General features: G+C 40.6%; 2 protein-coding genes and 2 pseudogenes across 2 annotated transcripts; all 4 read left to right on the forward strand.

Annotated features, from left to right (window-relative positions):
* The first annotated feature begins 628 nt into the window (after window positions 1–628).
* LOC128604789 (histone H1-like) lies at window positions 629–1,251 on the forward strand (annotated as a pseudogene).
* Window positions 1,252–1,777: 526 nt separating this feature from the next.
* Window positions 1,778–2,331, forward strand: LOC128604796 (histone H2A). The gene has a single exon (XM_053619889.1). The coding sequence runs from the start codon at window positions 1,796–1,798 to the stop codon at window positions 2,180–2,182; it is 387 nt and encodes a 128-aa protein (XP_053475864.1). The 5' UTR covers window positions 1,778–1,795; the 3' UTR covers window positions 2,183–2,331.
* Window positions 2,332–2,368: 37 nt separating this feature from the next.
* LOC128604793 (histone H3) lies at window positions 2,369–6,350 on the forward strand. Its single transcript, XM_053619887.1, has one exon. The coding sequence runs from the start codon at window positions 2,781–2,783 to the stop codon at window positions 3,189–3,191; it is 411 nt and encodes a 136-aa protein (XP_053475862.1). The 5' UTR covers window positions 2,369–2,780; the 3' UTR covers window positions 3,192–6,350.
* Window positions 6,351–21,866: 15,516 nt separating this feature from the next.
* LOC128604783 (general transcription factor II-I repeat domain-containing protein 2A-like) lies at window positions 21,867–24,925 on the forward strand (annotated as a pseudogene).
* Window positions 24,926–24,980: the final 55 nt, after the last annotated feature.

The raw sequence follows: 24,980 nt of genomic DNA on the forward strand, positions 1-24,980 counted from the left end.
ACATTGAAAAGAATGTTCTAGCAGCATGGAATCACAACACACACACACACACAAGGCTATAGCGGAGCCTATAGTCACGCGCGCTGCGTGCTGTTTTACACGCCCCCAAGTCCTCTGCTTCCGATCTACACAACACCAACTCGACAGCTGCAAAAGACATCAGGCTCGTTCACAAGGCTCCTCTTTAACTCGGCCCCAGAACGCATACGACGGCCGTGCCTGCTTTTCGCCCGTTTTTACACACCACATCGCACCAAATGCGCAGCCCGCCGGCTTGAGTACAAACGCGCCGCCGCGCCTTTTCATGTGCGCTGGCGCGAGACTGTTGCTCTCTAGCCGGCCGGGCCGGGCCACGGGAGAAACGAGAAAGCCCGTCCTCGCTCAGCGTGTGCTTCAAACGTGTTGAATCTCGTCTTGCGAGTGGGATTTTCACCGAGAAATGCCATGAGAAAACACATCTGAGCGCGCGCCGCGTCCGTGCATTCATTCAGCGGCGCCCGAGTTGAGTCTACAAACGCTCTCAATCTTGTTTTTAAGACCAGCCCCCCCGGCCGCGGGGAGGGAGGATCCTGTGTTACACACTAACGTACAGCGTACGACTCGTGTATTCTACGTAGTTCCAAGAGAGATGGCAGAAGTTCGCACCCGCTCCCGCCGCCGCGCGGCCAAAGCGCCCAAGAAGAAAGCAGCTTCGAGAGCAAAAAAAGCCGGCCTAGCGTCGGCGAGCTGATCGTCAAAGCCGTTTCCTCGTCTAAGGAGAGGAGCGGCGTGTCTCTCGCTGCTCTGAAGAAGCGCTGGCTGCCGGCGGATATGATGTGGAGAAGAACAACTCCCGCGTCAAGATCGCCGTTAAGGGTCTCGTGACTAAGGCACTCTTGTGCAGACCAAAGGGACCGGCGCGTCTGGCTCTTTCAAGCTGAACAAGAAGCAGATCGAAGCCAAGAAGCCCGTGAAGAAAGCCGCGCCCAAAGCGAAAAAGCCCGCCGCCACTAAGAAGCCCAAGAAGGTAGCAGCCAAGAAACCCGCCGCCGCGGCCAAGAAGTCTCCTAAGAAGGCGAAGAAGCCTACAGCCGGCCGCAAAGAAAGCCACCAAGAGCCCGAAGAAGGCGAAAAAGCCCGCGACCCCTAAAAAGGCAGCCAAGAGCCCCAAGAAAGCGAAAGCTGTCAAGCCCAAGACCACAAAGCCTAAAGTGGCAAAGGCGAAGAAGGCAGCACCCAAAAAGAAGTAAAGACGTTTGTGTCTTTCATGCTTTTGTTCCTTAAACGGCTCTTTTAAGAGCCACCCATATTTTCCTTTAAAGAGCGACATTTTCAGTCAAGCTTTATGGAATCAAGGCAATACACGTTAGAAACATACAATAGTATGTTTCTAACATACATAACCACAAGCTGATACTGATTTTAGTACAGTAGAATAGAATCCTGATCGTGATTCCTAAACGTCATTCCTGATCTCCAAAACGATCACAGAATATGTAGGATAACATATTGATACATAATAAATCAATGTTAATGATAAGAATAAATAAATTCAGTATGTAGTTGTTACTTCGTGCTTTTGTATGAATATTCCCTTCTGTCTGTTTTCATTCGCGCGCTCGCTCTCTCTCACACTCACACACGCACAAACAGGGGTGGGAGGGGTGACGCTGGAATTCGACGGCCTGTTTGTGATTGGCTAATGTGCCACTGCGTTCTTAGCGAATAAGAGAGTGGCCGTTTTGTCTATATCACGGAGAGCTCGGGGTGTAACGTTTATTTCGGTGTTGTTGTTAGAACAGATCTGAGCATCAAGATGAGTGGCAGAGGAAAAACCGGCGGAAAAGCTAGAGCTAAGGCCAAGACTCGTTCATCCAGAGCTGGACTTCAGTTCCCCGTGGGACGTGTGCACAGGCTTCTGCGTAAAGGCAACTATGCCGAGCGCGTCGGTGCCGGCGCTCCGGTCTACCTGGCCGCAGTGTTGGAGTATCTGACCGCTGAGATCCTGGAGTTGGCCGGTAACGCCGCCCGTGACAATAAGAAGACCCGTATTATTCCTCGCCACTTGCAGCTCGCCGTGCGTAACGACGAGGAGCTGAACAAACTGCTCGGCGGAGTGACCATCGCTCAGGGTGGTGTGCTACCGAACATTCAGGCTGTGCTTCTGCCTAAAAAGACCGAGAAGGCCGTTAAGACCAAGTAAACTCGTCCACTGCTGCTTTATCAGTACCCAAAGGCTCTTTTAAGAGCCACCATCTTTGCTTCAAAAGTGCAATTTTACACCCCTTTTTCTACTGAAAGTGTGCACTAGAAAGTCAGCACGTTTGAAATGAAAACACAAGCGTTGTAGTTAGCCTGTTGCTTAAATGAAATCCAAGGGGTGAAAGTGCACTTCTAAGACAGCATATTTATAAATAAAAAAGGACTTGATAATTTTCTAGTCATGATTTGATACCATATTTAAGTAATGACTATAAGAACAATAGCAGTTAGCGTGCTGGTTAAATGAAGTCAGGAGTGAAAATGGTTTGTGACGGCGTTGTGTGTGTTCCTAATGAACAAAGCATTTGTGTTAGAGAGAGCGCCAATAGAATAGAATTGTGGCGGGCGTCTTGTGTTTCGAACGGTGGCAGAGAAGACGGTCCAATAGTCAACAGGTGACGTAAAACGTTCTATCGAATAGCAGACGAGCGCGTTCGAGACGCCCAATCAGCGCAGGGCGGAGTTATGGCTTAAAAAGGCCGCGTTCGAGCGCGCTGTTTATTCTGTTTTTCTATCCATGAAGTACAGAGCTCGACGCTATGGCAAGAACCAAGCAGACCGCCCGTAAGTCCACCGGTGGTAAAGCACCAAGGAAGCAGCTCGCCACTAAGGCTGCCCGCAAGAGCGCGCCGGCTACCGGCGGCGTGAAGAAGCCTCACCGTTACAGGCCCGGCACCGTGGCTCTGAGGGAGATCCGCCGTTATCAGAAGTCTACTGAGCTGCTCATCCGCAAGCTGCCCTTCCAGCGCCTGGTGCGAGAAATCGCTCAGGACTTCAAGACTGACTTGCGTTTCCAGAGTTCGGCCGTCATGGCCCTGCAGGAGGCGAGCGAGGCATACCTGGTCGGTCTGTTCGAGGACACCAATCTGTGCGCTATCCACGCCAAGAGAGTGACCATCATGCCCAAGGATATTCAGCTGGCCCGCCGTATTCGCGGAGAACGCGCTTAAACTACAAATCCGTCTAATAGACACAAAGGCTCTTTTAAGAGCCACTTCATCGTCTCAGAAAACAGCAAACTTTCTTTCTTGGGCAGTTTAAGTATTAGAACGTGGTACAGAGGGAGAAGGAACAGTAATAATTATGTGTGTGTGTGTGTGTAAATGAAGTACACGGCTTTCTATATCTATCAACATTAGAAAAAGGTTGGTTATTTATTTTGCATTTTCATGATAAATATAGTCCTATGAGTATTACATAATGTTTGTTTTTATAGATGAGCCGTTAATTGTGGTTATGTCCGAACAATACAATGCACAGTAATGAGCTGTGTCTGTAAAATAGCCCAAACCTACCCTCTGTTTCGGGCGGCGTTGTGCTGGATGGAGCTTGACTGCCCCCGTGTGTCCAAACTCGGGAACGGCAACTTTCTAGAAGCGGATTTCTGGGCAAGAGCTATTACATCATACATACATTTCATCCATCATCCCTTTTGTCCCGTCCATGATAATTGTTTTTGTAATTTAATAATTGTAGACATGACCTTATCTTTGAAATCTTCTTCCCTATTTGTGGATATTCTCTCTCTCTCTCTCTCTGTGTCTATATATATATGTATGTGCACTGTATTAAATATTATTTAATGTGTTTGTTTAAAACGAGTTAGAAGACGGTTTTAGTAGAAACATACCTATATATTTCTCTCTCTCATACACACACATTATATATTTATATATATATAGTATCTCACAAAAGTGAGTACACCCCTTGCATTTTTGGAAATATTTGATTATATCTTTTCATGTGACAACACTGAAGAAATGACACTTTGCTACAGTGTAAAGTAGTGAGTGTACAGCTTGTGAGCTCTTTGAATAACTGTTCTTTTATTACTGTGACACTGTCTAAATGTACATTTTGGACTCTCAAAAAGATGGCACCCATTCGCATGCATTCTATTGACTTACAGAACTCGAATTTCCTTTGAAAATTCTTTGTGTTCGGATGAAGAAAGAAAGTCACATAAGAACTTTCTTTTTTGGTTGAAATATTCCTTTGATGAAGTTGTCCTGTTGCAGTAATACATAAAGAATGATACGAACTGGAGTTATTTTGCACATATTGAATTAAGGTTTGTTGTGTTTCCTAGTTATGATTATAGCACATTTTTCATCACAATGTCTGAATGTGTCAAGGACCACATTTCAGGGATTTCGTCATTGCACATCGTAATTGGTGTATTTTGTATTTTTAATCTAGTTTTTATTGTTCCACTGTACTGGTGTTTTACATCCACCAGTATTGAAGGCCATCTCAGTGCCAGGGAGGGCCTCCAGCCGTCTCTACTGGCATTAGGAAGGATCAAGGGCAGGATTGACAAATTCTACGTGGTAGTGGATAAGCACCTCATCCCTTGCACAGGAACCAGCTCCTTGAGTGCTATAGATGAACTCTTCAAAGTCCACTATGTGTTCAAACTGTCATATGAGGAAGCCCTTGTCAACATCTTTACCTTCCTGCAGATTACGATCTACAACATTGATGTTGGTCTTACCAGTGAGTCTCCCAGAGTAAAGGAATTGTGTGCAAAGCTTTTGCACTAGGTTAAATGTTAGTGTTTCTGTTGTCAAAGTCTGCATGCAAAGCCACGAGAGTCACGCACAGTTTCTATCCTTCGTTAAAGTTTAAGTTATTATGTGCGCAGCGTGGCTGTAGCCGACAGTATGTGACTTGGGTGAACTTGTAAAAGCCCGGAGTTTGAAGTTCTACATGCCTTTTGATCTACAGGCTCCAAATGGGTCAGATGAATATATTCACTATGAGGTGAATATATTGCACCTCAATTCATGCTGGTTTGTTACATCTAAGATACTGTGTTGAAAATAAAAGTTCAACTTTATACAGCAACTGATGTGTTAGCTGTTCTTTTATTGACGAGTACACACATTTTAAAGGTCTGCATTTTTAGGCAGACAGGGTGTAGAGCACATTTAATTACACTAGTGTTGAAAATAACTCCATTAGGTTGAGCTATTGACACATTTACTGTAGATTCAACACTTTCTTAGTGTAAATGGAGCCTGTGAGGAGTAAAAAAACTATACCAATTGTGCTAACAGTGAACACTTACAGTGCTTGTTCAACACTATGAGAGTGTAGAAAAAAAAACAATACTGAAAGTGTAAATTGAACTCTATTTAGTGTGGACCTATATAAACTCTTGATAAGTGTTAATTTTAACAGTGTGAGTGTAAAAATAACACTTTAAAATTTGCTGTGTACAATCAGAAATGATTGGGAAAAGGGTAATGGTGGAGGGGTAGCAACTTTTGTAAGAAATGATGTGAGATATAATCTAATCAATAAAGGGAAAGAACACGAATCTGTGGTAGTCAAAATACGGACAGGAAAAGACAGTATAACGATATTCAACTTTTACAATCCCCGTAATAGACAGAGCACCGATACTCCAAATGCAGTATGTGGGTTGACGTGAGGGAAATTAGTACGGTGTGGGGATTTTAACACACACACACACACACAGCACAATACAGGGGAGTAAGAATACAGATATAAATGAATCAGTGATCGAGGAATTTATACACGATAAAAATTTGGTATGTGTTAATGACGGGAAGGACACGTGGTATTGTAGTTCACATAATGCAGAAAGCACTATCGATCTGACAATAACGTCAACTGAAATTGCAGGAATCAACACCCGGGAGGGTTTAGACCATTCGACAGTAGGTAGCGAGAACGCCAAGGTGGAAGTTAGAGAAAGCCGACCAGCAGATGTTCCAAACGTACAGCGAAATGAAACGTGTGGGATTAGCGAATAAGGATATAACAGATGTCGAAGAAACGAACGGAAAAGTGACCACGGCCATTATACGACCAGATGAAGAAACAATGCCAAAAAAGATAGGAAGTAAACGAAGAAAGAGCGTGCCACGGTGGGATGAGAGCTGTACTGTAGCAATTAAAAAGAGAAATAAAGCTTTTAGGAAACTCGAAGCTCACCGTACACTGGAAACTTTGATTAACTATAAAATGGCGCAAGCAGTAGGTAAGAAAACAATCAGATCAGCCAAACGTGTATATTGGAGACAATTCTGCAGTAAAATTGGAAGAGAAACCCAGCTATCAGACATATGGAGAACAATTAGGAAAATGAGTGGAATAAGAAACAATGTGTAAATACCAGTGTTAAATAACAACAATAAAAATGCAATCAGCAATGCAGAAAAAAACAGAACTTTTGGTAAAAACTTTTGTGAAGCTCCACAGTACTGAAAACCTATCCTCAACAGCCAAGCAGTGTAGAGATCAGACACTTGCCCAAAATCCAGTGATAGTAGAAAGAAGGACTTGCCATTTACTCTATTTCAGTTCAAAAGAGTTATATCAAACGCACGGCAAATGACATCAGGGAAGTACAGTACATGCTATAGCATGTTAGGCCACATGAGAGACATCACGCTTGATGTATTATTAAGACTGTTCAATATGGTATGGAATACAGGAAAAATCCCACTAACACGGAAACGGTTCCAATACTCAAACCCGGCAAATACAGTCAGATCCGTCAAGTTACAGACCCACAGTGTTAACGTCACAGGGAAAACTACAGAGAGGATGATAACAGATAGATTAGATCACTATATAGAAAGTAAACTTCTTCTCTCACCGTATCAGTCAGGATTTCGTAAAGGGAGGGGGAGAATGGTAGAATCCATTTCATGCCTAGAGCCAGAAGTTAGGAAAGCTCGAACTAACAAAGAAAGTGTCATCTCTGTATTTTTCAATGTCGAAAAGATGTATGATACCCTTGGGAAGGATGGACTTCTTATTAAACTCGACGAATTAGGAATAAACGGAAAGATATATATATAATTGGGTATTAGACTTCCTGAACAGAAGGCCAATAGAAGTTAGAGTAGGTGCAGAGTACTCAAATAGATATGCAGCGGAAAATTTTACCCCACAAGGCAGTGTATGTAGCCCAATACTGTTTAATATTATGATTAAAGACATTTGATCAGGTCGGAGAAAATATAGGTAAGTCGCTTTATGCAGCTGACAAGGTTAGGGGTCGGGATATAGAATATGTAAGAAAGAAAATGCAACACGCAATAGGGAAAGTAGAACAGTGGGCAAATGAATAGGGTTTTAAACTATCAATTTCAAAATCACAAGGTATATGTTTTTCTAAACGTCATAAAACAGCACCACTGAAACTGTACAGGCAAGATCTTGAACAGGTCAAGGCTGTGAGATTTTTAGGAGAGCTTTTTGATGAGAAGTTTACCTGGTGTCAGCATATTGATAAAATTAAGAACAAATGTAAAAAGATGAATAATGTTCTGAGACCGGGGAGCAAGTAGGGCATCGCTCATAAATATCTGTCAGGCTCTTACAAGAGTTGTCTTTGATTACGGTCGCCTAATGTATCTTAAAAATCTTAAAAAGCTTGACGTGGAACAGGCGCAAGAACTCTGGATCTGTACTAGAGCATTTAAATCATCACCAGTGACTGCGTTACAGGTCGAGACAGGAGAGATGCTGTGATTTATATTGGATAAATCTATGAGGGCATAGCAGGGTGTACACCAGCAATGCTCAGAGTTTTATAGGACTAACTTCTTTAAGAGTTTGGGATGGGTAAGAAATGTAAAGCCACAAAATGCAGGCCTCAGCCAGCTACAAGAAAGCCCCATTGAGGTGAACTGTACCACCCTGGAAATTCATAAAACCATCTGTAGATACAAGATTACAACAAATATTAAAAGAGGAATCTAAAATAGCACCACAGTGGATAATACTTCAAAAATATATGGACCATTATCAGGATAAATGACTTGTATATACAGATGGCTCAAGACTGGCCACACCCGTGTGGCTTTGTTCATTCCTCGTGAAGTAGCAGTCAAAAAAAGAGCGACCGATCATTTATCAGCGTACACCGTAGAACTATCAGGAGTCCTATTGTCACTGCAGCGGTCGGAAAAAAATAATCAGAACTAAGATGTCGCTATAGCTTCTGACAGTCTATCTGCACTATCAAATATACAGTCTGGGAAAACATCATGTAGACAAGACACTGGTTAACAAATATATTATCTGCTTCTCATACTCCATGGTAGGGAGCTGAATGTTTCCTTCTTTTGGGTTCCTGCACATGTAGGGGTGGAAGAAAATGAAACTGTAGATCTACTGGCAAAAAGATTGATAAAGCATGAAACAGTTGATATACAAGTACCATTAAGTAGAGCAGATGTTAAAACCATTATAAAGGGACACATAAAATACGGCAGGAATACCGGGACATATGTATGAGGCAAGGCAGGAACCCAAAGGAAGAGATGATAATTATGTGTCTTAGAATAGTTCATGCTGGCTTAAATCTAACATTACACAGAATAGGAAAACACCCCACTGGACTCTGCACACACTGCAATACACAAGAGACGGTAAAACACATTCTGTTAGACTGCAAAAGATATCAGGAGGAGAGAACTGAGCTAGAGATGTGAATTGGAATGCAAAACATGACACTAAAGAACTTGCTGGGGAAAAAACATCTGGGAAAATGCACTGTCCCCTAATAAACTATCTAAAAAATACTGGGATAAGTGAAAGACTGTAGTAATTTAGTATGAACATCTAGTATTCAGGAACTCAGAACTCAGGTGCAGGTTTTCATTCTGACCAAGCAGAAGCCACACCCGAGTCTATTGAAAGTCAAGATCGACCGATTAAACAGGTGGAGTCGGGTGTGACTCCTGCTCAGTTTGTGGATTAGATCGGACAAAACCGATTGAGCTTAGGCTAGCAAATCAGTCTTAATGAAGTTTTCATAAGGTTCAAGCCTTAATGACCTATCAGCACAATAGTTAAAATCAGATATTGGGGGAAAATTATTAGTTCTCAAAGAATATAGTTAAAAGAAATAAAAGCAAAGGCTCAAAACTGTTTGTCCAAAAAAAGTTTGTTGTATCACAAATTCAGTAGTTTGGAGAAAATGGGAGAGCTTGTGGCAGATACTGCAAATGTTTGTCGGCTTTAGAAAAAAGCAACATAAGTGCAGGAGTCAAACCCCCATTTCATAAGAACAAGCTAAAATCCCACACATTAATCATATAGACAAAATTTTAGCTTCAGAGTAAAGAGGATAAAGCAGTTTCAAAGGAGAAGTTTACACAACAGTCACATTCATAGAGAAACAATTCTTCGACAGGAGCAAACTTTGCATGGTAGCTATCATTCATTAACACGGCTAGCATGCTAGAAATCACATGTGCTCACTTTCATTCAAACTGAAAGCATATGAATAGATGGTGAAGAGTAAATGCATTGAAAGTCTAGATGAAAAGAACAAATGTTGAATAAAAGTTGACTAGGTGGGTGGGAAACAGTCAGTAGGAAAGTAGGAAGAGCTGAACAGAGGAGCAAAGACAAGAGTAAGACATTGTTAGTTGTAGGGGAGAAAGCATGTCCAACAAGAAAATGTGATTATAGGTGTAGGTCAGAAGACTCCCTCTGTCTTTGCCAGCGTCCGGGCTTCGCCACTCGGGCTGGCGCTCCTCGTACGCGGCGCGGCGCTCCGCTCTTGTAGTCCCGGGCCAAACAGGTGCGCCTAGTTAGCACCAGCCAGCCCATCCGGCCTCCTCCTCTTTAGCTCGGTCCGATTCCTCCCTGACCCTAATGAGCACAGTCACCCTAATGCCCTTTATCCCAGCTCCGCTATTGCCTTGTGTGTGTGTGTGTGTGTTGTATTCCATGCTGCTAGAACATTCTTTTGAATGACTTTGTGCTGCTGGAACACTGTTTTGAATGACTACATGCTACTACAACAGTATTTAGAATTTTTATGTGCTTCTAGAACCTTAGTTCGAATTTCTACATGCTACTAGAATACCATTTTCAGTTACTTCGTGTTGCTACAATCTTAATACGAATAACTTTGTGCTGCTAAAGCCCCATTTTGCATTGCTCAGATTATACAACCCCGAGAAACCGTGCTACAACCCTGTTGAGATTTACTCATCTCTGCATTTAGCAGACTGCTAGAATTACCCAAAAGCCTGAACATTCATGGGAGAGCAGCGCTCAGGCCTTGCTTTATCAGCTCTCGCAAATGCACAATATAATGGACTCTCGAAGGTCGAAATTAGCTACATTGTCTCAAACCCTCATCTCATTCTTAAAAGTCAGCCTGCGCACTGTCTAATCACTGGCCTTCTCTTTTCCCATTTCCATTTTCACTATCTGTGTTACAGTCAATGTACGCACTGTGTTTGAACCTAAATGTCATGCATCAACCAAAACTGCACCTCCAGAATGACAGCTGAGTTTAAGATTGGCAAAATATGTCGCAGCAGTTACATTCGTCAAATAAACTATGAGCAATTAAGTAGTGCCAATGAGATAGTTACAGCATTGTGTAATGTCCAATAAGCTCAAAAAGAGTTGGATTCATTGCACACTTTATTCTACTTGGCCAATCAAACACAATTATGAACTGGGATTCTGATAGTTGTGCACCTTTAACTCACTGTGTAGGAAAATGAGGTCAGCTATATAGACAACAATTTTCATTACGTATTTAATTACTTCGATTGAGGTCATTATTAGAAGTAGTAGTAGTAATAGTAAAATACCTACAACCTACCTTCTGTTTTAGGCGGCGTCGTGTGTTGTGCTGGATGGAACATGACTGCCCTCGTGTGGCCAAACTCGGGAACGGCAATTTCCCAAAAATTGCAGTATTCTGTTATTAAGCTTTTAATGGCGGTGTTTAGAAGTCTATATTTGTAGTACTTAGCAAATAGTGGGGTAAGAACTATTAGATGCTATGAAAATTCATGTTTCTCTCACCAGTGGGGCAGAGGTGGCTTAGTGGTTAAGGCTCTGGTTTACTGATCAGAAGGTCAGGTCATCATATCATGACCCTGTGCTCTGACCCCAGCTTCCTGACATGTTGGGGTATGTGAAGAAAACAATTTCACTGTGCTCTATTGAATATGTGACCAATAAAGACTCATACATGACATTTTTAATTCTAAAACTGCTGCTAAACTATGTGCAGACTAAATTATGTGCAGATGTAAAAAATGCTAAACACATTCTCTATTTGTGTGTGTGGTTTTTTTGTACTGTATGTGTATTTCATCAGTGTTGCTATGAGCTTATTTCTCGTAGAATAATAATAATAATAATAATAATACAGCTCATCAGCGTTATTACTGTGCATTGTCTAGTTTTCACGTATCAAGGACAATACACGGAGCTTCTGAACTGTTTAACAGCATTATTATTATTATTATTATTATTATTATTATTATTATTATTATTATTATTATTATTAGGGCTGCAACTAACGATTATTTTCATAATCGATTAGTTGGCCAATAATTTTTTGATTAATCGGATGGGGTGGAGCGAACTTTCAGTACCATTTGTTTTTGTTTATTTAAAATAAAGTCCACAAACTGAGTGTAACAAATATAAACTTCACAGTAAAACTTTACACAACTGTTTGTACAAAACAGAAAAGAACCTAACACACACACACACACACACACACACACACACACACACACACCAGAATATATATATTATTAATTTAGGACTATAGTTTAATTCGGTGCTTTTTGTTTTTTTTTTTACCCAAAAACTGATCACAGCATTGTTGCACTGAATTATTTATAGTAAAAACACTGATTACACCTGTGACAAGTGCATATATTGCATAAAATGTCAACTGAGAGGCATTCGATTTTGGACAAGATGTAAGGGGGAAGAAGTCGGAGTGTATTTAAAAAAATAAATAAAATAAAAATAATTTCTTTAGATTTGTCAGTGTATTTTGTGAAATGATGTGGAATTGTGCTGACGTTCCTGAGTGAGTGTAAAATGCAGACAATACGAATGCGTTGTGATTTCATGTAAACTTAAAAACTTTCATTTAAAACTGTGTGTTCGTGAATGTGTGTGTTCGTGTTCGAGTCCCGGACCCAGAAGCCCAGAGAAGGACGGATCAGAGGGAGGAGCCAGGAGAAAGAGGTCCGACCTCCTCACCGATGAGACACACTGAGATTTTACACACACACACACACACACACACACACACACACACACACACACACACACATCTGTGATGGTTGTGTAACAGGAAGTCACACTGTTTCATAGTTACACAGCTTCTGATTATGTGTATAAAAGCTTGTTTCTAAAATAAACGCTTAACAGATTTAACAGGTTTGCGCAGAGTACTTGATGTGACCTCTGACCTGTCGTGGAAATTAGACAACATTCGCAGACTCGTCCTCTGAAGGTAAAAAGGTTTATTACAGAAAGATGGTTAATACAGGATAGAATAAAGCAGAATAGAATAGAGCGCTCTTATTGAGAGCGCTCTGAAGCGCTTGTACTAAACCACTACTATATATATGAAACGCAGAGCATGACATCATTCTGTGTACCGATAAGAAGCAGTTTGAGGCAGTTCAAACAGGCTTTGTTTCAAGATCTTAGAAGATGTTTAGACGAGCCTAGAACAGAAGAACATGTTTGTGTCTCTGTAAGCAGATAAACATTCTGTACTGATCTCAGTGACATCACATGGCCTTCTGAGTCGTTATCCTCACATGAGAATGAAACAGAACAAGAACAAAACTATTTCAAAGTAAAAATGAATAATTTCCCTCACATTCCCCCTTTTATCATTATAAAATATGATAACTAAAATTAACAGAGAAATTACTATGCTGTAAATACATCAGAACTCCAGAATCCTTTCACGGTTCAACTGAATTCATCATGAAACAGACATAATGAAGGCGCTAAGGCTGTTTTTGCTGATATAAAGTATCCTGTCATCAAGCAAGCTCATTTCAGGGTGAAATGAGAATCGTCCTGGTCAAAGGAAAATTTACAATAGGTGTGAAATGAAGGTCAATGGATCGTCATAGTTAGTGTCACTGGCAGAATCTGATTCCCAGTCAGGTTTAAGATACAAGTCAGGTTGGTCATCATAGGGATCGTAATCAGTCTTTGTCAACATCAGCGTTTGGTCATTAGTAGGGATGCACCGAAATGAAAATTCTTGGCCGAAGCCAAAACCGAATATGATGAAAAACTTGGCCGAAGGCCAAACCGAACACGTTTTTTCCATTTATTTTGCAATTTTTTTCACCACTGCATAAATTAAATAGTCAAAATGTGCTTTTTACTATTTTGTCTTGCTTTTCAAAGAAAAAAAATCAATTACAAAAACTACAATTTCAAAATATTTATTTAACACTGAACATTTTTTTCATTCCAGCAGGCATAGGCTACCAACAAGGCACAATATAACTTTAAATAAATAAATGAGTAAAATAAAAATAGCCTATGTTAGTCCTATAACTGACTGCTGAAAGAATGGAACACTCTGTAGCCTACAACAAAAAAGTTCTATTGGGTTCTCTAGGGTTGATGATATTGGGGATATATACCGCTCGTGTCCCTGTACACCTCGCGGAGTATTACAGTAGATATAGTATAGTTGGATATGTTGTTAATGTTATGTTCCTTGATAGATTTAGTTAGTTTAAACTATAGATTAGTTCATTTAGTCCCCGCTGGTTTTTCCACTCCCAGTCCATAGTACTAGTTCATGTTTCTTGTTGTGACCCTGTTTCTGTGACCGTGACTTTGATTCCCTTTGCCTGTCTTGACTACGTTTTTTGGATTACGATTTGGATTTGTCTGCCTGCCCTTAAATAAATACTTTACCTGCTTCCGTACTCTACTCCCTTCTGTCTCTCGACGTGACAGAATACTATGGAAAAGAAACAAAAAAGTAAACATCCGAAGAGCACGTAGTTCGTGCATGTGCGCACCCCCTTATCGAGGTCGTGACATTCGAGCGTCTCACTCTGGTTGCTAGGCTATTTGGTCGCGTCATCAAACATGTCATTATTTGGTCAAATTTATTCGGCATTTTCACTTATTCGGCCGAACACCAAAAATTTTTTTTTTTGCTATTTTCGGCCGAATGATTTCGGTTGCCGAACATTCGGTGCATCCCTAGTCATTAGTGATTTCAACGAGCGTGAGAGACTGCTCCGAATGAGAGAAACAATACAAAGCAAAATGAGCAAGACAAGAAGAATCATTGCACCTATTGATAGTACTCGGGGGATGGGCTCATGGATATTAACTGTCTGTCTGAGTTCAGCCAATCAAACCCCGTCTCGCTAGAATGTGGAGGGTTGCATATCGCAGACCGCATGTGTTCAATGATAGAATAATCATTATGTGTCTGCGTGACGAGGGGACGTGTGACGTTGTGTGGGTAGCACTGTTGGTAATGATTCTTCTGACAAAAGGCGATACAGAACGGTTTACAGAGGCGGCCAATATCCTGGCATACGGGCTTTTAACTACTAATTGTCGTCCAATCTGCAGCAATAGTCTACTAGAGAACTTCATGGGCTCATGTGGGATCTAAAGAAATCACGTCGCCTTAGGCACTTAGTCCCGTCACCACAATCAGCTAAATACCAAATTTGGGTGAAAGTGTGTGCGTCATGCACTCTTTCTGCTGCAACGATGTGATTGGCGGAATTCATCATTAGGTCTTCCACACGATAATCTTTCCAGCTTAAGGGTCTACCCCCGGACCCGCAGTGTTGTTGGGAACGGTCCCAGTGATGAGTTTATTTCTATGACAGGACTTACTAACAGATAAACATTGGCCCCCAGAGCAAGGTCATCTTTGTATGGCTAGTATCTGAATTGTATAAACATATAAAGTAGGGCTGCAACTAACGATTATTTTTTATAATCGATTAGTTGGCCGATTATTTTTTCGGATTAATCGGATGCGGGGCCAAAGTTTCAGTACCCCTTTTGTAGTTTATTTAAAATAATATCCACAAACTGAGTGTTACAAATATAAACTTCAGACTAAAACTAAACTGTTAGTCCAATTATATAAGACTGAAAAGAATTTCATCATAAATATGTATTATAAATAAAACATACATAATATAAACTAAAATAAATAAATAAATAAAATATATAATAAATTTAAATATTTAATAAAATAAATAACATATATAATATGAATTAAAGTAAATAAATAATTATATATATATATATATATATATATATATATATATATATATATAATTACACATACATACATTTAAATATTTAATAAAATAAATAAAACATAATAAACAAATAATTTAAATAAATAATTTTTGTGGATGCACAAAAAGCACTGAATTAAACCACAGTCCTAAATGAATAATAAAAACTCACTTTCACTGCACCTTGTGGTTTCTGTTCCTCACTGCCTTTAGACATTATTTTACTTGTGTTTACTTTTATTCATTATGTTTTAATTAAACATTACAGATCTTACTGTATGGAGCAACGCGGCCTCGTTACTAACACGTCACTTCCATTATAATAAATGACAGAAGTTACACTGTAAGCGCGCTGATACAACATATAATGACAATAAACTTAATTTAATCTAAACCTTTTAAGCAGCGTGCACCAGTTTCCCCTGCCCCTTACACACAGTGGAGTATTCTGGATATAAACATGTTTGTGCTCGTGCAGCACTGTTTGATCTCCGCGGTGTTTAATATAAAATGCCCCCCTGCCTTAGAGGACTTTCTTCCTCAGTCTCGTGACGATTTCGGCTCTGTCTGATGGAGACTGAGGTCATGCTGGGAATAAAAGGTAACGTTGATAAACAGTAAGCTGAAGAAAGTCAGTGTCGGTGACTCTGGGTATTAGGCTAAAGCTAGCGGCGTCGTATTATGTCCGTATGACATCATGCGCCGTCGACTAAGAAGCGGCTTATACTTTCCGGTTAGTAAAAACCGCTAGTGTTCCATTTGAGATGATATTACCTTTCTAAAATCCACACACTAGAACAGGGGTGCACACACTTTTTCAGCAGGCGAGCTACTTATCTAATGACTAAGTCAATTTGATCTACCTACTATAAAAATGCAAGACATATATTTATTTATAAATACATTGACAATTCTTTATGTGTACAATGTATGCTGGTGTACCTTGAATAACTGCATGAACCCATATTGCACAATACAACTGTGTACATTTTTGTCATTAGCCTACCTTACTCTGATGACTTGCACTGAATGGAATCAGTCAGGGATGCATGGTCCAGACAGTAGTTGCTGATAGCCAGCCTCAAGCAAACTTCCAAATGATCATCAGTCATGGTGGAACGGTATTTGGACTTAATGATCTTCACGTGTGAAAAAGCTGACTCACATAAATAAGTGGAGCCGAATAATGCAGTCAAGGAGGTGGCACATTTCTTCATGTTGGGGTACTTTTCCTCTGTGAGTAAGTTCCAGAACTGTCCATGAGCTCTGGACTTCAGCTCAGTGTCGGCTTGTGGTGTCAAAATCTCATCCTCCACTCCAGAAGAGTTCAGGTGAAACAGTGTTGCAATTTTTGATGCGAGTGAAACAACTTCAGCATCTTCCCGAAATGGATCGCACATGAATGTAGCGATTGGCTCGATTAAAGCAAAGTCTTGAAAGCGTTTGTCAAACTCTGACAGACAAATGTCAATCTGCTCTATGTAGCGTGCACTGTCAAGCTGCACACATGACTTCCCTTGCGTCTCCAGCTCTGACACGAGGTTCTGCAAGTTTGCCAAATTATGGCCCTGCAGCTTTGAGGAGAGATGTTGCATTTTTCGTTTGAATGCATTAATTGAGCTGATCATATTGATCACGGTATTTTCTTTTCCTTGCAGCTCTAGATTAAGGTCATTCAACAGGTTGGTCAGATCGGTTAAAAATGCCAAATCTAGCAGCCACCGATCGTCATTTAGTTGGTTGTACTCTGCATGTTTAGCTACACGGAAAAACTCCTTTATCTCCGGACAGAGCTCTCGAAATCGTTGCAGGAATTTACCTCGACTAAGCCACCTCACGTCAGTGTGTAATCACAAGTCAGAGTGGTCGCAGTCAGCCTTCTCCAGATGCGCGCGGAATAGCCGTCTTTGAAGAGATCTGGCGCGAATAGAACAGGCGATCTTCGTTGCCACATCCATTATCTCTTCATGTTTAGCATTTTTGAGCATAACGCTTGTTGGTGTATTATGCAGTGGTAACTGAGGAAGTCCGGAAAATCATCGTCCTTCCTGCACTTGGCAATAAATCCATTCAAGCGACCAACCATGGCGGGAGCTCCGTCTGTGGTGATGGACACCAATTTGCACAATGGGAGCTGGGTTTTCTCGATAAAGTTTTTGCAAGACTGAAATATGTCTTCTCCTCGTGTAGGACCACTGGGATTTTAGTTCTTTCACCTTTCTCCTTCTCAGCTCGCTTTTTGGAGGAGAGTCGGTGTGGTAGTTTTTATGAAGGGTCCGAAAATGGCGCTCCACATTCCCTTTCTTAGGTATAGCGATGGTAGACTGGCAGATGAGGCAAACGCACTTCCAAAATGACACAGTGAAAAAAAGTCCTCCTCCCACTCCATATGGAAATGGTAAGTTTTAGGCTTCTTACTTGGTCCAGCTTCTTTACTCATTTTTAAACCCTTACTCAAGTTCAAAAGAAATAAATTGGAGGTTAACTGGGCAACTCGCAAGCTTGCTAGAGTTTTGCAGCACTTAGCGCCGTTGTATGTGCATGTGCGGCGATGACTGGCTGCCCTGTATGTCAATCAAGTGACAAATTTTATAGCGAGGACGGATGATAGGCTGACGTGATTTTTTTTTAATATGGTACCGTATACAGTTTTGGGTGTTTTTATTAAAAAAATTTTCGAATGCTTCAAAAAATTTTTTGGATTGCACGGTGGCTTAGTGGTCAGCACGTTCGCCTCACACCTCCAGGGTCAGGGGTTCGATTCCCACCGTTGCCCTGTGTGTGCAGAGTTTGCATGTTCTCCCCGTGCTGCGGGGGTTTCCTCCGGGTACTCCGGTTTCCTCCCCCAGTCCAAACACATGCATGGTAGGCTGATTGGCATGTCCAAAGCATCCGTAGTGTATGAATGGGTGTGTGTGTGTGTGTGATTGTGCCCTGTAATGGATTGGCACCCTGTCCAGGGTGTACCCCGCCTTGTGCCGGATGCTCCCTGGGATAGGCTCCAGGTTCCCCGTGACCCTGAAGAGGATAAGAAGTATAGAAGATGGATGGATGGACATACGCTTCAAGGTTAATTATTTGTCATGCTATACGTGCAAATAGACGATGTACTGAGTGATTACGATTACAATAATTTACGGCTGCAACAACTAATCGATAATAATCAATTATGAAAATCGTCATTATCGATTAGTTGGTCTGCTGACGTCACGGGTGGCGTTTACGTATGACGTCGCTTTCATGAAAACACAGGTGCAAAACAGATAACCCGGCGGCAAAAAAAAAGTGTGCGTCCCAAGTCATCTAAGGCATAGGAGCATTTTACATTAAATGCAGCGAAGAAGATGGTAACGTGCATGTTCTTCAACGTGGAGTTTGTGTGACGCGGGAGTACCACAGTGATGCACGAGCACATGAAACGAAAACACGTTGGTGTCACGGACGAAGGTGGAACATCAGCACGGTAAGCAAAAACCTGAGTATATCCACATTATATGAAGATGTGAAATGGTATAGTCTAGTTTAATTCCATGCTATTGTGTAAAAAGCTTTGTTTACTAACTTCGGGACAGTCACACTAGATGTATTTTGTCTCGAGCATCAGGTTGTGCAGCATATTGATGGATTAAAATAGCGCTACCACAGAAACAGGTTAAATTAAACACGGTGTGAACAAAGTCAAGCAGTAAATCTAAAGGCAGGTGATAACAGCAGCAGTAAAAGATTTTTTAGTCACTGTAGTGGTTTTCATCGAATGCTTATGCGTTAGTATATAATTGTTCCTGTCCTTTTAAACAAGCCTGTTAGCTTGCTGCGTTTCTCTGTGTGTCTGCTACAGTTAACTTTGATCTGTTTTTCAAATGCCGTCTACTGCGGCTCTACTATGTTATATAAATTAACAGAATGAATTATATATTTGAGATATTTTTGGTTTATATTGTCACATCTGAAGTACAGCATGTCTGTGTAAAAGAAATTTAACAAAAATGGTTAAAACATGTATTAATTATATATTATTTAGATTTCTTATATTAATCATGGTTGTCATCAGCAATTATCATTATAAACAATGAAAATATTAATTTACATATAAATTGCTTCTTGCATACTCAATTGCTGTTTATTTATTTATTTATTTATTTATTTATTTATTTCAGAAAGAAACAGCTCTCCATGAGTGAATTTGTTCAGAGGAGAAATCCCCCATGCACTAAAAACTAAATTTTTAGCTTTGTTTTTGATTATTTATATTTTGGGTATTATTTAAAGTTTTGCTGCTTAAAACTGGACAAACTGTAGACAAATGACCAACGTTTGAAAGGTTTAAATGTAAAAATTATATAAATAATAAACAAAATCTAATTGAAAAACAAAAATTAGTTTTTTAAAAAAAAAATCAGATTAATCAGAAAAAAATTATCGTCAGATTAATCAATTATCAAAATAATCGTTAGTTGCAGCCCTACAATAATTAAAGAACAATACATCATACTTTTTATGAGCCTGTGAATATAAACCTGCAATTCCCTTCAAGCCATCATTACTGTATGAGTTGATCTTATAGAAAATTAAAGCGCACCCATTACGGCTTTGAAACGTGCCTAATTTTGTTTTAAAGGTCTCGTACAATAGATTTATATGCATCCAAGGTAAAAAAATAAAATAAAAAATAGGGTGAGGGTTTAATGTGCTCATAATTTAAATTGCAACATTACCTTTTTTCCACCCAGCATCAAAAACGACTCGTTAAATGATCCATTCTAAAAGATTCACTCTAAACTCCTCCTTTCAGAGAGCATACGCTGCTCTGATTGGTCAGGTGTCCCAGTCTGTTGTGATTGGTCTACTGCTGTCAGCGTGTCGAAAAGGAAACGCCCACTACCATAACGAGTTTCAGCTCTTGAGAATCGGTTCCTTCTTTTGTGGGTTAATAACTCCGTTTGTCGTTCGCTTTGATTTTTTAAACTTTTAAACATAATAGGTGCACTTTAAAATAAAAAAAGAATCAAGACTTATAAAAAGGTACATCTTACATACTATACAAACCATATATTCAGCAGAACCTTTTTGTTTCAAAGTAACTGACAGGTGATGAACATTTAGCACATAGCTGGAGGGATATTAGTGATTATGGATCTTCAGGAAACAAACAGGATTTGAACTCGCAGCCGTTCAGGCCACATGCTTGGTCAAACTGCAGATTTGCAGTGTCAGTGTTGTGAAGACTATTGTTACTTGTTACTGGTACTCAGCTGTTGTCAGAAACACTAGACTGGCTCATGCTGGAGTCAAAATTGAAAGAGTAAAGGCTCACAGGGACAAAACCGTTTAACGTCCTTTTAACTGCACGGATATTTAATCTACAAGTTACCAGGCAACTTGACAACATTCTGCAAGGCAACCCAGTTTGAGGAAGGGCATTACTGTTTGCTCAAACCTTTTGTAGCGTTGAACTACATCATAATGACTAAACTGTAAGGAGAAGTGCAGAGAAGCAGAGCTCTAGCACATTTAATTGATGTCACGGCATGCAGAGCTGATGGAATAGTAACTTTGACATTTGAATGTTTCCCGCTCATGTTCACAAAGCTCCAGCCCAGGATCTATGGTTGCCCATAGAGTGTCTCTAAAATGATTGACAGGAGGCACATCCAAACACAAACAAGCTTTCCAGACCAGAAGTCTGTTTTTTTAAACAGGTTTTCTAAGTGACTTGATGCACTTTTGCTAAGGCCACAACTTAATCCATTATTTTTATCATGTTTTACATATCTCCCAGGTTATTTGTACAAGTGAAAAATAAATAAATAAATAAAACTATTGTACCTTTAAAGGAAGATGAACAATGCGCTCATTTTTTTACTTTACAGTCCCCACAAAACAACTTTGAGAGCTGTGATTTGATTCTGTATGACGACGTATTTCTTTTTGAAACAGGAAATAAGAGTGGTGGCATGTTGAAGTGTTACACAACAGCTAACAGTGTTTGGGATACGCCCAGCTCTGAAGAACATTGATGCTAATGAGCTGCTACTGTTGAGCAAGACCCGCCTCAAGACCCACACATTCCTACACATTCTAGAGAGCATTTAATTGGACGAACACAAGTCTAGTGCATGTTGAAGCATTAAAATTGTATCATTTTCCCCCAGTAGTGACTTTTTAAATTATTTTTTTTAAAACTATGGTATTGGAGGCCATAACAGATACAAAAACATCTCGAACCACCAGTTTTGATTTCAGGAGCAGCAATTTAAAGACTTTACCAGAACAATCCAGAAAATATATGAAAGATAAAAATATAACGATTTTATAGCCAAAATCAAAAAAGAATACAAACAAGTATAAAATTAAATTCATTTGACCTGAAATGTGAACAGAACTTCCATCCAAGCCCTAAAACTAGATAAAGAGAACCCAATTAAACAAATGCATTATAGTTTTCACATTTATTCACTGAGCACAATTACCCAACATTAAACACCTTTGCTGAAAAAAGTATGTAAACTTTTGATTTCAGTAACCGGTGTGAGACTTTCGAGCAGCAATAACTTGAAGCAAACATTTCCGATGACTCAATCAATCCTGCACAATGGGTTTGAGGAATTTTGGCTCACTCCTCCTGCTTCAACTCAATGATGCTGGCAGGCTTCTTTGCATGAACTGCTCTTTTTAGGTCCTTCCACAACATTTCTATTGGGTTAAGGTCTGACTTGGCCATTCTAAAATGTTCAATTTCTTCTGCTTTAACCATTTCTCTGTAGACGTACTTATGTGCTTAATCTCGTTGTCTCTGCTGCAAGGCCCACTTACAGTTAAGCTTGAGTTCACAGACAGATACCCTGACATTCTCCTGGTACAATCTAGGATTCATAGGTCCATCAATAATGGCAAGCTGGTTCGGACCCAAAGCAGCCCCAAACCATAATGCTGCCACCCCCATGCTTCACGGTTGGGATGAAGTTCTTATGTTGGGATGCTATTTTCGGTTTGCATCAAACAATGATTTTCAATTAAAGTAAGAAGTTCTATTCTGGACTCCTCTGTCCACAGAGCATTCTTCCAATAGGCTCCTGGCATATCCACCTGGATTTGAGCAAACTTCAGACAGGCAGCAGTATTCTTTTATGGAAAGTAGTGGCCTGTAGGTTCTCAGATGTTACCCTGGGGTTCTTTATGACTTACTGTGATATTATTCACCATACCCTTGGAGTGATCTTTTTTGCTGGATGCCCACTCCATGGGAGAGTAACAGTGGTGCTGAATTTCCTCCATCTGTATGTCATTTACCTCACAGTGGATTGGTGGAAGCCAAACTCTTTAGAAATGGCTCTGTAACCCTTTCCAAGCCGGTGAGCATTGACAACTCTCTTTTTCTGAGGTCCTCAGGAATGTCCTTTGATCGAGGCAGGGCAAACTTCCATAAACCTGTGTGGTGAAGACCAGACTTTGATGGTGAAGACCCAAGTTAATGTTCTTGAAACATGGGCGGGCCTAATTGCCATTCCCTTGATTGAAACGCGTGACTTCAATCAGCCCCATTTAAATGAACTCGTACTCCTAGACTTCACATCCCTTTTCCTACAAAGATATTTAACGCTGGATCATTTTTGCTTAATAAATAACTGTAAAAACTACTGGGTTTTTTTGCATCTGTTGTTAACCGGGTTCTCTTTTACCTAGTTTAAGGACTTGGATGAAGATCTGATCAGGTTTCAGGTCAAATGTATGGAGAAATGCAGAAAACTGTAAACGTTAAACTTTCTAGCCGCACAGTAGCTGTAGATCAAATGAGTCATATTTGCTTGCAGTATAAGTAGGTTGCTTATTTGCTTGCAGTCGCTCACGTTTTTGTGGTAGGAAATCGTGTTATTGACACGGAGCTGTCGATGCATGTATGTTTAGACCAGGCATGGGCAAACTACGGCCTGAGGGTCATATACGGCCCGTTGGGCTTTTTAATCCGGCTTTAATCCGAACTTGTCCAAATTATATGATTAAACCTCAGTGTGGTGTATTACTCTCTACTTCACTTTTTTGCTTTGCCCTTTGAGCCCTTCTGTAAAAATGAGTGGACCAAAGAAAAGAAAAGTGGACAGTGAGTGCCGAGTGTTTAATAAGGAGTGGACAACAAAATATTTTTTCACTGAAGTCCGATCAACGGTTGTATGCCTGATATGCCAAGAAACTGTTGCGATTTTCAAAGAATACAATATCAGCCGTCACTTTGCCACGAAGCATGCCAACTACGCTAGCAAGCAGTCAACGCAAGAACGGGCGGCTACGGCTCAGAGGTTGACGGATAATTTACAGACTCAGCAAAAAAATTTTCACAGACAAACTGCGATTCAAGAGTCAAGTACCAAGGCAAGTTTTTTGCTGGCATTCAAATTAGCAAAGGCTAGCAAGCCTTTCTCTGAAGGCGAGTTTTTGAAAGAATGCACGGTAGAGACAGCAGGTCTCCTGTGTCCGGAGAGCAAAGGCAATTTTGAAAAAATCAGTTCATCACACAGGACTGTGACTCGCCGTGTGGAACTAATTGACGAAGATATCGCCAGCGAATTAAACAAAAAGGCGGATTCCTTTAAGTTATATTCACGAACACTGGATGAAAGTAACGACATAAAAGACACTGCTCAGCTCCTAATTTTATCCGAGGGATTAACGACAGTTTTGAGATAACGGAGGAGTTTTTGACCATGGAGTCCCTGAAAGGAAAAACGCGGGGAGAGGACTTGTATAACCAGGTGTCTGCTGTCATCGAGAGAATGAAGATAGCTTGGAGTAAACTTGCCAATGTCACCATGGATGGATCACCAAATTTAACTGGAAAAAACATTGGGCTGTTGAAAAGAATCCAGGACAAAGTGAAGGAGGAAAACCCTGACCAGGATGTTATTTTCCTTCACCCATTTTCATTTTCCTTATTTTCAATCTCTGTGTAAGTCTATATTGCAGCTTAACCATGTCGTGAATCCAGTCGTAAAACTTGTTAACTTTATACGAGCAAGGGGACTTCAGCATCGTCAGTTTCTTACGTTCCTGGAGGAAACTGATGCGGATCACCAGGACTCCTCTACCACTCTCGGGTCTGTTGGTTAAGTTTGGGCAAAGTGTTTCAACGAGTGTGGGAGCTCAAAGAGGAAATTATCGCATTTTTGGAGTTAATGGGGAAATCCAACGAATTTCCTGAGCTAAGCGACAACAACTGGCTTTGTGACTTTGCGTTTGCTGTGGACATATTTTCACACATGAACGAGCTGAACGTCAAGCTACAGGGGAAAGATCAGTTTGTGCACGACATGTACACAAATGTTAGAGCCTTCAAATCCAAGCTGACTTTATTCTCCAGTCAAATTTCAAACAAATCTCTCTCTCATTTCCCCACACTAGCCATGCAGAAAGAGGCGTCCCGAAACGTGAAGAAATACAGCAAATCACTGGGCGACCTGCACAGAGAATTCTGCCGTCGGTTCAGCTGGTGTCCTGTCCCCTGTCACAAGACCCTGAAACAGCACCACAGGAGCTGCAATTGGAACTGATCGATCTTCAGTCTGACTCCGTCTTAAAGGAGAAGTTCAACTCTCTTAAACTGAATGACTGTTATGCTTCACTTAATGAAGAGACGTTTCCAAACCTCCAGAGGACGGCACA

The sequence above is a fragment of the Ictalurus furcatus genome, unplaced genomic scaffold, assembly GCF_023375685.1.
Source record: "Ictalurus furcatus strain D&B unplaced genomic scaffold, Billie_1.0 scf3, whole genome shotgun sequence".
In the NCBI taxonomy this organism is placed as follows: domain Eukaryota; kingdom Metazoa; phylum Chordata; class Actinopteri; order Siluriformes; family Ictaluridae; genus Ictalurus; species Ictalurus furcatus.

What these genes read in the sequence shown, in the direction of transcription:
- LOC128604796 (XM_053619889.1), top strand. Translation starts at nt 1,796, where the DNA reads ATGAGTGGCAGAGGAAAAACCGGCGGAAAAGCTAGAGCTAAGGCCAAG.
- LOC128604793 (XM_053619887.1), top strand. Translation starts at nt 2,781, where the DNA reads ATGGCAAGAACCAAGCAGACCGCCCGTAAGTCCACCGGTGGTAAAGCA.